The 15,938-nt window shown below is 33.6% G+C and overlaps 2 protein-coding genes across 2 annotated transcripts; both read right to left on the bottom strand.

Annotated features, from left to right (window-relative positions):
* Positions 1-8,777: 8,777 nt before the first annotated feature.
* Positions 8,778-9,686, bottom strand: LOC124241637 (taste receptor type 2 member 50-like). The gene has a single exon (XM_046665591.1). It carries the CDS (start codon positions 9,684-9,686, stop codon positions 8,778-8,780), a length of 909 nt encoding a protein of 302 aa, XP_046521547.1.
* A 4,192-nt stretch (positions 9,687-13,878) lies between these two features.
* LOC124241571 (putative taste receptor type 2 member 33) lies at positions 13,879-14,784 on the bottom strand. The gene has a single exon (XM_046665481.1). The coding sequence runs from the start codon at positions 14,782-14,784 to the stop codon at positions 13,879-13,881; it is 906 nt and encodes a 301-aa protein (XP_046521437.1).
* Positions 14,785-15,938: the final 1,154 nt, after the last annotated feature.

Here is a 15,938-nt window from a genome sequence, read left to right as displayed (position 1 = left end):
ATGTTCATGGATTCAAAGAATCAATAATGTTAAAATGTCCAGACTACCCAAAGCAATCCACATATGTAATGCAATCTCTGTCAAAATTCCAATGGCATTTTTTACAGAAATAGAAAAAAAATCTTAAAATATATATGGAACCACAAAAGACTCTGAAAAGCCAAAACAATCTTGATAAAGAAGAACAAAGCTGGAGGTATCACTCTTCCTGATTTCAAGCTATGTTACAAAGTTATAGTAATCAAAACAGTACAGTATGGGCATAAAAACAGACAAATAAATCAATGAAATAGAGCAGTGAGCACAGAAACAAACCCATGCATATATAGTGAATTAATTTTGGACAATGGCACCAAGAATATACAATAAGGAAAGGGTAGTTCCTTCAATAAATGGTCTTGGCAAAACAGGATATCCACATGCAAAAGAATGAAGCTGGATTCCTATCTAACACCATACACAAAAATAAACTCAAAATGGATTAGAGATTGAACATAAACCTGAAGCCATAAAACTCCTAGAAAAAAAATACAGATAAGCTCCTTCACTTTGGTGTTGACAATGATTTTTTGGATTTGACGCAAACAAAGGCAATAAAAGCAAAAATAAGAGAGACTATCTCAAACTAAATAGCTTCTGCACAGAAAAGGAAACCATTAACAAAGTGAAAAGGCAACCTACGAAATGGGAGAAAATCACAGATCTGATAAAGGATTAATATCAAAAATATGCAAGGCATTCATACAAATCAGTAGCAAAAAAACAAACAATCCTTACAAATGGGCAGAGAACCTGAAAGACATTTTCCCAAAGAAGACATACAAATTGTCAATAGGTACATGAAAATGTGCTCAACATCACTAATCATCGGGGAAATGAAAATCAAAAGAACAGTGTGATGTCACCTCACATTTGTTAGAATGGCTATCATCAAAAAGTAAGGAGAGAAATTCTGGCAAAGATGTGAAGAAAAGGGAACTCTTGTACAGTTGGTGGGAATGTAAACTGCTATAGCCACTATGGAAAACAGTATGGAGGCTCCTCAAGAAATTAAAAATAAACCACCATGTGATCCAGCAATCTCATGTTTTGGTATATACCCAAAGGAAACAAAATCATTATCTGGAAGAGATATCTATACTCCCATGTTTGTTGCAACGTTATTCACAATGGCCAAGATATGGAAACAACCAAAGTGTCTGTTCACAGACGAATGCATAAAGAAAATGTGGTGTATAGATAGATAGATAGATAGATAGATAGATAGATACAATATATGTAATAGTATATTAATATGATATATATATATAATATAGTATAATTTAATATACTATATATACTGAAATATCATTCAGCCTTAAAACAGAAGGAGATCCTACCATGTGTGACAACGTGGATGGATCTTGAGAGCCCCATGCTAAGTGAGATAAGCCAGACAGAGAAGACAAACAATGCACTTATATGAGAGACCTAAAAAAAAACGAAAAAGGGCAAACTCATAGAAACAGAGAGTAGAAAATTGGTTGCCAGAGGCTGGGGGTGGGGAAAAGTGGAGAGGTTGCTAAAAGGGAACAAACTTTCAGTTATCAGATGAGTAAGTTCTGAAGATCTAATGTATAGCATGGTAACTATGGTTGATAATACTAAATTGTGTCATTGATTTTGCTAAGAGAGTAAATCTTAAGCTTTTTCGTTTAAAAAAGTAACGATGTGAAGTGACGGGTCTGTTAATTAACTTGATTGTGGGAATTCTTGCATAATGTATACATATATCAAAAAATTATGATATACACCTTAAATATATTAAATTTTTTGTCAACTTTAGCTCAATAAAGCTAGAAAAAACTTTAAAATAAGTAATTTTTAAAGAAAGAGAACAAACAAGAGAGTCATGAAAGTATTTGCCACACATTATTTCTGATTTCCTATGAGCTAGAATTGCTGTATGTTTCTCTTCCTCCCCTCTTCGAATGGGACTTTTTGTTATGTTTATCCTGTCCTGTTTCAAACCTGTGTACTACATCTTTGTCAGGGAGATAACTTATCTTTTTAATTCCTTGATTACCAAATGAAGAGCGACAAACCAAACCAAATATGGATCATAAGATCCTGGAATTCAAGCCTAATTCTGTAACTAAATGAGACTTTGGGAGATGCTCAGATAGGAATGAGCATATTTTATATATGGGAGGAACCTGAAAAATTTAACCAAGAGTGTAAACTGGGATAGATTGCTTCATTTTCCTGAAATTCTTTAATCTTCACTATCTTCACTGTAGCTACAGGCTTTGGAAAGTAATTTTGTAGTATCCTCCAACATGGGCAAGATGACTGCCTTGTCCCTTGGCTCTGAGCTCAATCATGTAAACTTCCTTTGATGAATTGGGGATTAGGTGACGTGACACAAAGAGATTTAAAATGACTTCCACATTGGGGCTTTCCTAGTATTCCTCTTCCTCAATTACCATGAGAACCTTCCCAGGCTAATACACAGGCCCTAGGAGGAGAATGAGAGATCTCTGGAGTCAAGATTTCCCAGCAATATCCAACCTAAATTGACAATCAGCTGAACTATAACTGTCCCCCAGGAACATACAAAGCTTATTTAAAAATTATTCAAATAGTCATTCCTTTTAATATAACCTATTCTTTTTCTTTGGGTATTTATGAGATATTTTTTCTTGGTCTTTTGTTTCCTGTAGTGTTCATGAGTTAAATTTTATTGTTATCTTATCTCATTATCTTATCATCTTATATCAATTAATTGAAATGTTTTATCACTTTTAGAAAAAAATCTCAGCAATATTCCTACCACTTCATTTTCTCTATTCTATGTTCTAGAATTCCAGAAGAATGTCACACTTCTGACTGTCATGTTTGTGTCTCTTACCCTCTAGCCTGTATTTTCCATCTCTTTGTCTCTTTATGTTTCACTCTGAGTAGTTATCTTTCAATTCACTAATTCTTTCTTCCACTGTGTCTAATTGGTTGTTACTTATGTCTATTGAATTCTTAATCTTGATTATTCATTTTCTCAGTCTTATTCTTTCAGTGACATGGACAATCTCTTGGTCTTCTTCCATAAATCATTTCCAATGGGGAAAGTGATTAAACACTCATAATACCAAGCTCTTAAAGCTTTTTTATTTTTAGTAGTGTTAAGAAAATGCTAACAATTGCCTTCTTTTCCCAAACTTTTGGAAAAGATAAAGTGATCATCTAGTCATTCTCTATCAAGTTGAAAGGAACTGTTAATGGATTTTCTTTCTTGGCAGATAATCTATTGCTGGGCCATCACCACAGGCTCTTGTTATACGGCAAGACAAGGAGCAAGATTTGATCTCTAAATATCAATCAAATAAGCAAAATGTAATCCATCATCACAATAATGCAATCCTATTCCATGACTCAATTTTTCAGTGGTCTTTTTATTCTACTTCCAATATTGGAAACAGGGCTTTGTGCCTAAACTCTGTGATTTTAAGATCTCCCATAAATAACTTGCTCAAGCAGTGCACTTAGAGTAAAGAACACTCAATTTCTAAATGGATTCAGTTTGACTTGAATTTTACTATTTACTAAGGTAAGTTACCCACAATGATCTTTAGGAAATTACTTGGACATTGTCCGACATATGTATGTAAACACTTTAAATATAAATCATCAAATGTGATACATAATAATGATGATGATGATGGTGGCAGCTAAATGGGAGAACTCTAACTGACAGATGTGTCTTCATCCAGTTTTCTAAGTAGTAGGGTTCACTATGATAGGAGAACACTACCAATCTTCTCCATGTTCTTATGATAAATACATCATTCTCAGCATTGGGGCTAATGGAAAGATTAACTTCACGTACTACTTCATCAAGAGTAACTTAAAATCAACGTGTTTCTGATGATGTATTTGCTATTTTTTCCTTTACTTCTTTCTAAAAATTATGACAAAAGTGATCTCAAACAAATAGTTCTTTGCTTTTATTGCAATTTCTTAGACATGTATGTTTTCTAGATAATAATACAGTATATAATCTTTCTTTTATATTTTAATAGCACCACTATCAAGCAAAATTCTCCCACCTACTTATTTGCATTCCCACCTACTATGAATAAATCTGAATTATTTTATTACAGCAGTCAGAGTACTACTACATCTGTGCAAACATATCTAAACATTACATTGCATAACTGTTATGTTTTACAAATTACTTTTCTATGTCTATGTCTTTTTTTCTCTAACAAAGAACTAAAAAGTTTGTAGATCTGATTTTGTCATTTTCATTATTGTGTAGTATTGCATTGTATCAGTATGCCATAATTTATCTATTTTCTGACTAATGGACATTTGTATGACTTCTCAATTTCAGCTATTAAGAAAAATAGTGATGTATACAGTTTTGCACATATATCCTGGTGCACACGTACCAAAGATTTTTAGTGTATTAGAATGAGACTGCAATTGATGTCTCTTAGGATATACATCTTCACCTTAATGACATAATTCTATACTGTTGCATAAAGATGTTTTACCAATTTATAGTCCTATGAATAATGTATGAAAATTCCCACTGCTTCAGATCCTTTCCAAAATTATTAAGATGTGACTGTTATGTATACTTTTATGTTTAAATAAAGTATTATTACTCTTATATTACCCTTAATATTTTATAACCCATTTTCTATTCTAATTTTGAAATTATCTTTAGTTTAAAAATTGCATTACTCGTTTTCCCTTTCTATGACTATTTCATATACATTTATTGATATTGTATTCTATATTACTTACACATTTATTAATAATTTATTATACATCTTTATAATCTTTGCCTCAAATAATCTTTTATAAGCAAGTGTTATTATAGCAAAGATATTTCATTAATCGAACACTAAGTCAGATCACTTTAAGAAAAAATGATTAGTTAACAGCACTTGTAAGGGAAATTCCTGTGCTGTTTAACAACACCCAGAAGGAGACAGAAAGATTGAAATTGAAAATGAACCTACACAGTCTTCTAGTATTTTCTCATAGAATATAGGAAGCCCTTGTAAACTCTACCTATGGAGAAAAAGTTTGGCTTTTCCCATAGAGAATTTAAGATGCTACTGTAGTCTCAGATGATCTGTCTCAGCTCACTGTTTCCCATAATTATAATTAATGAGTGGCCTGAGGGAAAGATGGTTGAAATCACCATGACAAACATCATAACATGATACCTTTGTACCCTAAGGAAGATCCAACTTGCTATTAGAGTGGAAATAAAGCAAATTATCAAGAGGGGGAATAAGGTTTTCGCCATTTTTATGGCCCTTTTATAGCCTCTGTGCTGGAGTCCCTCATGCCCATCAAGTTGACCTACAAATTCTTGGTGTGTCTCATCAAGGACAGGAGCAAAAGGAGCAAAGAAGTCAGGGACAGAAGAAAGGGGATAACATAGGTCAAACTAAGAAGAAAGCTTTTAAGATAGAGCATTTTATTTACACCTAAATGCAAAGTCATGTTTCTTTCGTGTACTCTACAGATATTCATCCGCAACTTCTAAGAGCATCCTGCATTAAGAGGTTAACAGACAACAAGAAGAAAGTTCCCAGGAAAAGCATAAGAACCACTTTGTTCACTCTCCACTACAGCTAGATGAAAAACAAGTGGGAGAAACTGGCCATCTTAAGGAAGCAGAAGATGCTTAGGCAGGTGGCAAACCAGGTAGTTCAGTGATCAGTTAGTGCCCAAAGAATAGTAACCACTTTTATTGGTTTCCTGGTGGCATACAGATGTGAAGACAGTGCCATTATAAATGAATCAGATAGTGTCACCCACGGTTGAATGATTCTGGCCATACCAAGCTGGTAAGGATGAAATCAGCTGATGAGACCTTCCCATTCTTGACCCATTCGATGCAGTTTACCCATCCAATAAACCCATTTCCCAGTATTCCTAAGATGAGTTCTCCTGTTGCCATGACAAGAAAGGAGACCTTCATTCCAACTCATATTTCTCAGGAAATATTTCTAATGTTGTGCCTTAATGACAGCTTTAGACTACCCAGTTGCAGATTGGCATCCATTTATGACATATTTATAAATGTTTTCATCATAATTTCAGAACTTACAGTCAAAATTCTGCCATGTCGTATAGTTTGAGAGATCTTCATGAAAGAATAGTTCATTCTATTTATATTGTAATTCCAATGCTAAACCAAACAGTTCTGTTAAGAGAGACAGAGCTTCGTGAATACCTTTTTTAGTAGTTCGAGTCACCTGCTATATAATTTCCAGAGTTAATGATAATGTCTACTTATCTTTGGCACCAGCTGCAAATTTTCATTTGTGCTAATGACTAAACATATGAAGTCAGGTTTGTAAACATGCAAATATGAGAGAAATTATTTTCTATTAATTTGTACTTTCAACTCCCGAGTCATACGTTTGAACACAAATATTTTAGATTTGAATTTAAATTGCTAGAAAGAATTTTAATTTAAAATTAAAATTAATGTATAACTAAAATTAATCTTAAGTTTTAATAATTTAGTCATTATTTGTTACTCATCAATAAGATCCTTCTACCTATCTACTATTTTTATTGATTCAATATGATTTATAGAAATAATTTTACATAATTATTTTCAGTTCAAAGAATACATGCAAGTGCTAGAGCAAATAACTATAAATAACTAGTACATAACATTGTAGGAGGTAAATCAGATGTTAGAAGCAAAATATACTGGGGATACACATCAGTAATCTACAAACACTACCGTGAAGAATCAATTATGGGTTAACAAGGATAGAAATATGTAGTTTAAACTTAAATTCTTTAGAATTTATGAAGAAATAGAAAAAAGAACTGATATTCAATACTGATGTAAGGACATTACAAATTATAAAGTGACGTGAACAAGCTACGTCATGCTTCTAAACAGAGGAAATTCTTTTGTTTTACAATAATTTATTGGCTATGTCAGTTGAATTAATAGGAAGTGCCCTCCATCTTCCATGTCCTAAATTCCATGTTCTCCTCTTCTTTCTTGGATATAGAGAGACTCTATTTCCCAGCCTCCCTTGCAGATGATTGTGGCAACGTGACTGAAATTTGAACAATGTTGTGTGAGTGAAAGTTAGGTGCACCATTTACAGGCCTGTCCCAAAAACTCTCCCCATGAACCCTCCTCCTTGAGCCTTTCTCCTCCCAGCAGTCTAGAATGGAGATGCCTCCAAGGCAACCTTGGAAGCCACATGTTAAAGATGGCATATTTTTGATCAGCATAATTCCCTGGATAACTTGCATATTGAAGGCTCCTCAGACACAGCAGTATTGCTAAGAGAGCAATATTAAAGGTGTTTTTTATCTGACTCACTCTATTGTGGAGCCTATTGGTGACAACATTTTATCTATCCAGTCTAATGCAGAAATTGGAACTGAGAGGTATTTGAATGGTGAAGAAACAAAACCAGGAAATCCATGCGACCTGCAGACTTTGTGAGAGTTTCATTTTCATTGATTTTCCTGTCCTAATATGGTTTATTCACCTGTTTATTTAGTCATTCAAATATTATTTGGACCAACTATTCTATGGGTTGGCTTTTATGTCCTGGGGAGTCAGAAGAAACAAGATAGACAAGATCCTTGCATTATACTGCTTATATTCTACTGGGCCAGACAGATGACTAAAAACAAATGGATAAATCAGATGTGGAAATGATTTATCTTAAGCTTTACAAAATGTTGTTAAAATTTCATAGTATTAAGAATTAAAATAGACATGCAAATTCAGTTGTCAAATAAGGTTATACATTTCTTTCTTATAATGCAACTTGCTAGCCATCTACTATTTCATCATTTTTCACAAGATTGTAATAAGACAGATCTTAAAGATATTGCCTATAGTTATTAAACAAACATCATAGATACAATTTTAATATATGCAGAATTGTCATTGAATTTTGTTCCATAAGTTATTACTATTCTTATTGTGAATGTATTGTTAAGATAGGGAAACTGTGTGTGTTCTTATCTGAAGTTTGAAAAGAATTTTTAGTTTGCAAGATGGAAAAGATGATTGGCAATTCAGAGGCCTGAAGGTGGTTTGGCAATTCAGAGGCCCAAAGGTGGTTTCGGGGAAAACTGAATAATTTGGCATCAGATCTCAACTTCAAAATAGGTCTTCTTAATTCAAAACTGTACAAAATGACTTTCCTCACTGCATATGAAAACATAGCAGCATTGAAAACAGGTCATGATAATTTTTCTTTCCTCTTCATTCCTATTGTAGAACTTGATTTTTTATAAGCTTTTCATCTGCTTGTATTAAATCTAACATTCTTCTTCAGTACTGTTTTTGTACACATATATAAAATTTATTTTAAATATGTTTGTCAACCTTGAATTTTATTGTGTGCATCTTTTCCTAACAAAAGTTCTGATAGTGCTCTATTAACCATGAAGAAAGAATTCATGGTGGAATAATTTCTTTCCCAAATATATATCCTCAATGTGCGATTTAGAGTTGAATATCATTACCATCCAAAAGATTGAAGGTTCAAACAACGAAATCTAAATACACTGTGGTACATACATTTGATCCAAATTACAATGGAAAGTAGCAATGATTACCTGAGATAAGTTGTCAGTTCTTAAAAATGCATAAATATATCACAAATTCTTCCATTAAAAGATGATAACATAGAATATGTATGTGAAATACACATTGCTTCCTAATCCTGAGGAATTTTTTACAATATTTTGTAAAATTATATTGCTTACCTCAAAAAAATTGATTAATGGTATGGTAACCTTATAATCTTTCTTATGTTTTTCAAGTATGATCTTAGCTTCTTGTTTTTCCAAATCAGGATAAATGAGTGGCTTAAAGGATACAACATTGCAAGAACCTCACAAAGCATGACAAATAGTTGATTCTTCAGCCTTTCAGAATTCCAAACTGAGATAATTAGAGCCAGGAAGTAACTGACATGTAGCAGGAGAAAGGAAACCACAGTTTGCATGGCTCTTATGTGGACCTTGGTGCTGAGATCTTGGGATCCTTTTAGATTCAGCTGAATTTTCTTGAGATGTTTCCACAGGGAAATGATTAACAGCAGACAAGATGTCAGTGAAATAGAAAATGGTATGAAGTTTACTAGTGTGAATAGAGTCATAAATGAAAGGTGAAAAACGCCCTTCAATTTGGTCTTCTGAGTGATGTTTCCTTCATATTCATTAGTCCGCATATTCTCATCTAAGCATAGCACTGTAATATGAGGAACCAAAAAGACTGGAGTCCCCAAGATTATTACGAGAAGTATACTTTTAACTCTCTGCTTTAGGTAAAGAAATATAAAGCTAGAGAAATTAGCTATCTTGACCAAATAAAATATGCTGAGGCTAGTAGCAAACCAGATGTTAAAATGGTTGCTTACTGCCCAGGCAACATGAACAACAGTTCTTGCTTCTAAACTATATAAACCTGTACGGAGCACAGCTGTATACCAATTTATTAATAGTATCCAGAGCAAACCAATTCTGGAGATCGCCAGAGCTGTGAGAATTTGATCAGCTGAGGACATCTTTTGTCTCTTGACCCAGTCAATGTAGTTCACCAGTGCTATGAAGCCATTGGCAAAATTTCCCAGAATAAATTCTGTCATTATTAGAACAGAAAAAATGTTTGGTAGTAAAGCTACCATGTCTAGAAAGAAAAAAAAGCCAAGTTTAATATCACAGGTCGTGATACCTTTAATATTTGGAACTTAACTTCCATGTGCAGCTGAAACGTCCAGTAAAGTTCTTGTGTCTTTCAAATTCTGTGACCGATGTCAAGCAGGAAAGTAACATGCTATGCTGATGGAAGAGCTCAATACTGTCTTATGAAAAACATTGTTACTCCCAAAACAGCTCAAATTGACTCCTGTTTATAGAACTGTGTGTCCTTGCCATGGGCTGGATTATTTCATAACTGATGTTCAAGTGAAAGCTGAATTCTCATTTGCTAGTATGTAAATAAGGACATACTGTTTTGCAATTTTTTCCTTGTTGAACCTCTCCATAATTTGTGTTCAGCAGCACTAGTTGTTAGCAAAATTTAAAAACCCAATGGATAAAACATACAGCAAATGTCTCAAGTTTTAGAGGGAGTTTGCTTATAACTAGGATTATTATCACTATGTATTTATTTATATTTTAATGCCAGATTTATGGAAAAATTTCAAGCTTTTCCTATCAAAAGCATCCCAGATTTTCTTGGGAACTTCAGGAAAGCCAATAGACCCTAAATGCTGGTTGCTGAATGCTAATACATATGTATAAATTTCTTATTTATAAGCTTATAAACACACACACACAAATTCACACATACAGCTCAGGGATGGAATTATTGTCCTATAATTTCCAAGATGGAAAATCAGAGTCAGGAGTTCATCTAGGTTTAAATCCCCCTTTTCTCCCATGCAGGGTTTTCAATCCATTATTCATAGCTATCAAACGTCTCTCTCATGAGTAGGTCTTTGATAAAGTTTCAGAGTCTATTCAATATTAAATGTTAACATTTATTTGAAATATTTAACTATTTTGTAAATATTCCTCCTGCACTTCAAAAGAATATGTGTTTTCCATTGCATATTCTAGACCTTTCCAATATGAATATCTGGGGTATTTTCTGTTTAATTCATTTTTGACTGTTTTATTTTAAGATTAGTAGATGTTAAAATCAACCTCTACCCTTGGATTTTTTGCAATTTTAGTTTCTGTAGCACTTATAATTGTTTTTAGCAGAGGATCTTGGAACCAGACAGCCAGGATGGAAAACCCAACTTCTCGGCTTCATGCGTCTCTGATCTTGGACTCTCTTTTAAAACCACTCTCTGCCTCAGTATAATCATTGGTAAAGGGCAGATAACAATGCTATGCTCATCCAGTGTCTTCATGAGGAGTGAGCATCCTGTCTGTGTAAAGCACGTTCCCTTCCGCCTGTCTGCCACAGAGCAGGCATGGAGGTTTGTTGCTTACTCATTGGATCCTGTGGTATTTGATACTTCAGAGTTAACCTGTGAGGACTCCCACTTAGGAGTACAATGTAGCAGGTTGAAAAAGACAAAATTTCCTCCTACAATAACAAAGATACAGGGGATAAATGGCCAAACGGTTTTAAACTCATCAGAGAGCTGTGCAAGGAAGGAGGACCAACAGAGCTGAAATCTGGAATGAGGAGAGCCTATTCAGGTAAAGAGATGATCAGTATATTCAGTGGAATCTCTGGCAAATTCCAGCAGGCTTTATTTGTAGAAAGTGAAAAACTGTTCCTAAAATATGTATACGGAAATGCCAAAGCACCCAGAATAGCCAAAAGAATTATTTTAAAAGCAGAAAAACATTGGAGGATTACAGTTCCTAATATCAAAGTTTGCTACTAGGCTGCATTAATCAGGATAGTGTGGTTCTCTCGTGAAGACAGACATATAGATCAATGAAACACATTTGAGAGCCCAGAATAACATTTATATTCATTGTCAAATGATTTCAAAAAAAGTATCAAGGCAATCAATAGGGATATGATAGTGTTCCTAAGATGAGTTCTACTGTTGCCACGACCAGAAAGGAGGCCTTCATTCCAAATGACATTTCCATGAAAATATTTCTAATATTGTGCCTCATGGACAGCTTTATAGTTAAACAGTTGCAGATTGACATCCATTTACGATGCTTTTTATAAATGTTTTCATCATAATTCCAGAAAGCAAAGCCAAAATTCTATTATGTGATATGGTTTCTGAGATCTTCATGAAATACTTCATTCTCCTTATATTGTAATTCCAGTGGTAAACCAAACAGTCCTGTTAAGAGAGACAAGATTCATGTATACTCCTCTTATTACTTTCAGTCAGTCACTATGTAATTTCCAGAGTAAACGCTAATGATGTCCACTTAACTCTGGCAGCAGCTGCAAATTTCCATTTGTGCTAATGAGTAAAAGGATAAAGTCAGGTGTGTAAACATGCAAATGTGAGAGAGATTATTTTCCACAAATTTATACTTTATCTCCCCTGAGGCATACATTTGAATGCAAGTGTTTTAGATTTTGAATAGTAATTGCTAGAACAAACATATTTTAAAATAAAAATTAATTGCATAATAACTAAAATTAATATTATATTTTAAAAATTCAGTCATTATGTGTTACTCATCAACGAGATCCTTCTGCCTCTCAAGTATTTTTGTTGATTCAATATGATTTATAGAAATAATTTAATGCAATTATTTCTAGTTCACAGAATACATCCAAGTCTTAGAATAATAACTATAAATAATTAGTACTTAATATTTGTAGGAGCTAAATCAGAAGTTATAAGCAAAATATCCTGGGAATAATCATGAGGAAGCCACAAGTGCCACACTGTACAATCAGTTATGTTTTTAGGAAGATAGAAACATTTACATTGAACTTAAATTCTTTAGAATTTATGAAGAGATAGGAAAAAACAACCGATATTCAAGACTGAAGTAAGGACATATACCAATTATCAAAGTGACATGTATAAGTTACACGGTGCTTGTAAACAGAGAAACTTCTTTTGTTTTACAGCTCCATACACCTTTCTCCTCCTGGCTGTCTGGGATGGAGATGACTCCAAGGCAATCTTGGAATCCACAGGTTAAAGATGGCAAACTTTTGATCAGCCTGATGCCTGGGACAACTGCCTACAGAAGCTCCCTCAGACACAGCAGTATTGCTAAAAGAGCAATATTAAAAGTATTTTTGTTTGAGTCACTTTATGTTTTGAAGCCTATTGGTGATAGCATGTTCTCTACATGATTAAAAACAAATCAATAAAGTGGAAATGATTTATCTCATGTTTAGATAGTGTTATTAAAATTTCATAATACTAAGGATCAATATAGAAATGTAATTCAGTTGTTAAACAAGGCTATAAATTTCTTTCTTATAATAGAACTTGCTATCAATAATATATTAACATTCTATTTCATTTCCAAAAGATTATAATGAGACAGATCTTGAAGATATTCCTTGTAAGTATTACATAGACATCACAGATACCATTTTAATATGTGCAGAAAAGTAATTGAATTATGTACCATAATTTGTTAGTATTCTCACTGTGAATATGTTTTTAAGATGGGGAAGATCTTAGTGTTCTTATCTGAAGTTTAAAAAGAATATTTAGGTAGCATGATGGAGAACATGATTGGCAATACAGTGGTCCAAGGTGATTTGGAGGAAAACTGAATAATTTGATATCAGATCTCAACTTTGAAAGAGGTCTTCTTAATTAAAAACCATAAGAAATGACTTTCTAACTGCATATGAAACATTGCAGCATTAAAAGCAGGTGATGATTGTTTTTCTTTGTTCTTCATCCCTATAGTACAAGTTGATATTTTTCTAAGCGTTTCATCTATTTAAATTAAATGTAGTATTCTGCAGTACTGTTTATTGCACACATATATAAAATTTAATCTAAATATGTTTGCCACTCAAATATTATTGTGCGTATCTTTTCTTAACAATAGTTCTGACTGTTCTCTACTAACCATGAAGTAAGAATTCAAGAGAAATAACATCTATCCCAATCATACATTCTCAATGTGTGATTTAGAATTGAATATCATTACACCCAAAAGATTGGAGGTTCAAACAAAAAATCTACACACACTGCGGTACATAGGTTTGGTCCTAATTACAATGAAAAGAGCAACGATTTTCTGAGATAAGTTGTCAGTTCTTAAAAATGCATATAGATCATAAATTCTTCAATTTGAAGATAATAACATAGAATAAGTATGTGAAATACACACTGCTTCCTAATCCTGCGGAATTTCTTACAATATTTAGTAAAATTAGATTGCTTACCTCACAAAATTTGGTTAATCGTGTGGTAATCTTATAATCTGTCTTACATTTTTCAAGGCCTTTCTTAGCTTCTGGTTTCCCCAAATCAGGATGAATGAGTGGCTTGAAGGATACAGCATTCCAAGAGCCTGGCAAATCATGAGAACTAGTTCATTCTTCAGTCGATTAGAACTCCAAACTGAGATAACTAGAGCCAAGAAGTAACCGGAATATAGCAGGAGAAAAGAGAGCACAGTTTGCATGGCTCTTATGTGGACCTTGGTGCTAGGATCTTGGTATCCTTTGCCGTTAAGCTGCATCTTCTTGAGATGTTTCCATAGGGAAACGATTAACAGCAGAAAAGATGTCAGGGACATAGTAAAGGGTATGAAGTGTATTAGCGTGAATAGAGTCATATTTGAAAGGCCTACATCTCTCAATTTGGTCTTCCGAGTGACGTTTCCTTCATACTCTTTAGTCTGCATAGTCTCATCTACGCACAGCACTGCAAAGTGAGGAACCAAAAAGACCAAAGTTGCCAACAGTATTACAAGAAGTAAACTATTAACTCTCCACTTTAGGTAAAGAAATATACAGCAAGAGAAATTAGCTATCTTGAGCAGATAAAATATGCTGAGGCTAGTAGCAAGCCAGATGCTAAAATGGTTGCTTACTGTCCAGGCAACACGAACAATAATTCTTACTTCTAAACTACAAAAAACTGAAGGAAGCACAGTCATATACCAATTTATTAATATTACCCAGAGTAAACCAATTCTGGAGACCGCCAGAGCTGTGAGTATTTGATCAGCTGAGGACGACTTTTGTCTCTTGACCCAGTCAATGCAGTTTATCAGTGCTATGAAGCCATGGGCAAAATTGCCAAGAAAAAATTCTGTTGTTATTAGGATGGAAAAAATGCTTGGTAGTAAAGTTATCATGTCTAGATTTAAAAGAGAGAGTCTAATATCACTGCTTGTGATTCCTTTAATATTCTGACCTTAACTCCTATGTGCAGCTGATTTCAGAATGTTCAGTAAATTTCTTGTTTCTTTTAAATTCTGTGACCGATATCTACCAGGAAAGCAACAAGGTATGCTGAAGGAAGAGCTCAATGAAAAACATCATTACTTCCAAAACAGTTCAAATTGACTCCTATTTATATACTATGTGTCCTTGCCATGGGCTGGGTTATTTCATAACTGATGTTGACGTGAAATGTAAATTCTCATGTGTTGGCATGCAAATGAGATGTTTTGCAATGGTTTCCATGTTTAAACTGCACATAATTTGTGTTCATCAACATTAGTTAGCAAAATTTAAAAACTCAATACATAGAACATACACTGAATTTCTAAACTATTAGATGGAGATTTCTCATAAGTAGAATCATCGATATTATGGATTTATTTTTTTTAATACCAGATTTCTGAATAGAATTAAAGCTTTTCCTATCAAAAGTATTCATGATTTTCTTGGGAACTGCAGGAATGGAGTATACCCTAAACTTTGGTTGATGAAAACTAATAGCTTTGTTTAAAAGTTCATGAAGACACACACACAAATTCACACGTACATCTCCTGGATGGAATCATTGTTCTACAATTTCTAAAATGTAAAATCAGGTTACGGAGGTCATCTAGGTTTAAATCCCCCTTTTCTCCCATGCAGGCTTTTCAGCTCATTATTCATAGCTATCAAACTTCTCTCTCATGCTTAGGTCTTTGATGAAGTTTCTCTCTTGAGTCTATTTAACTAAAATATTCAGGGATTTTGTAAATATCCCTTGGGTATTTCATAAGAACATGTATTTTCCATTACAGATTCCAGAGTTTTCCATATATGAATATCATTTTTTCTCCTTAATTCATTTATGACTATTTAGTGTTTTTTAAGATTAATAGGTCTTAAAATCTGCCTCTACCCTTGGATTTGAAGCAATTTCCGTTTTTATAGCACTTATAATTGCTTTTAGCAGAGGATCTTGGACCCAGACTGCCAGGATGGAAAACCCAAATTCTTGGCTTCGTATATCTCTGGTCTTGGACTCTTTTAAAACTACTCTCTGCCTGAGTACAATCGTCAGTAAAATGCA

The sequence above is a fragment of the Equus quagga genome, chromosome 1 (genome assembly GCF_021613505.1).
Source record: "Equus quagga isolate Etosha38 chromosome 1, UCLA_HA_Equagga_1.0, whole genome shotgun sequence".
NCBI classification, from domain to species: domain Eukaryota; kingdom Metazoa; phylum Chordata; class Mammalia; order Perissodactyla; family Equidae; genus Equus; species Equus quagga.
Note: the sequence above shows the minus strand (reverse complement) of the source record. Positions and strands in the feature narration are given on the sequence as shown.

Excerpts from the sequence above, each read along its gene's own strand:
- LOC124241637 (XM_046665591.1), bottom strand. The coding sequence starts at position 9,686 with ATGGTAGCTTTACTACCAAACATTTTTTCTGTTCTAATAATGACAGAA.
- LOC124241571 (XM_046665481.1), bottom strand. The coding sequence starts at position 14,784 with ATGATAACTTTACTACCAAGCATTTTTTCCATCCTAATAACAACAGAA.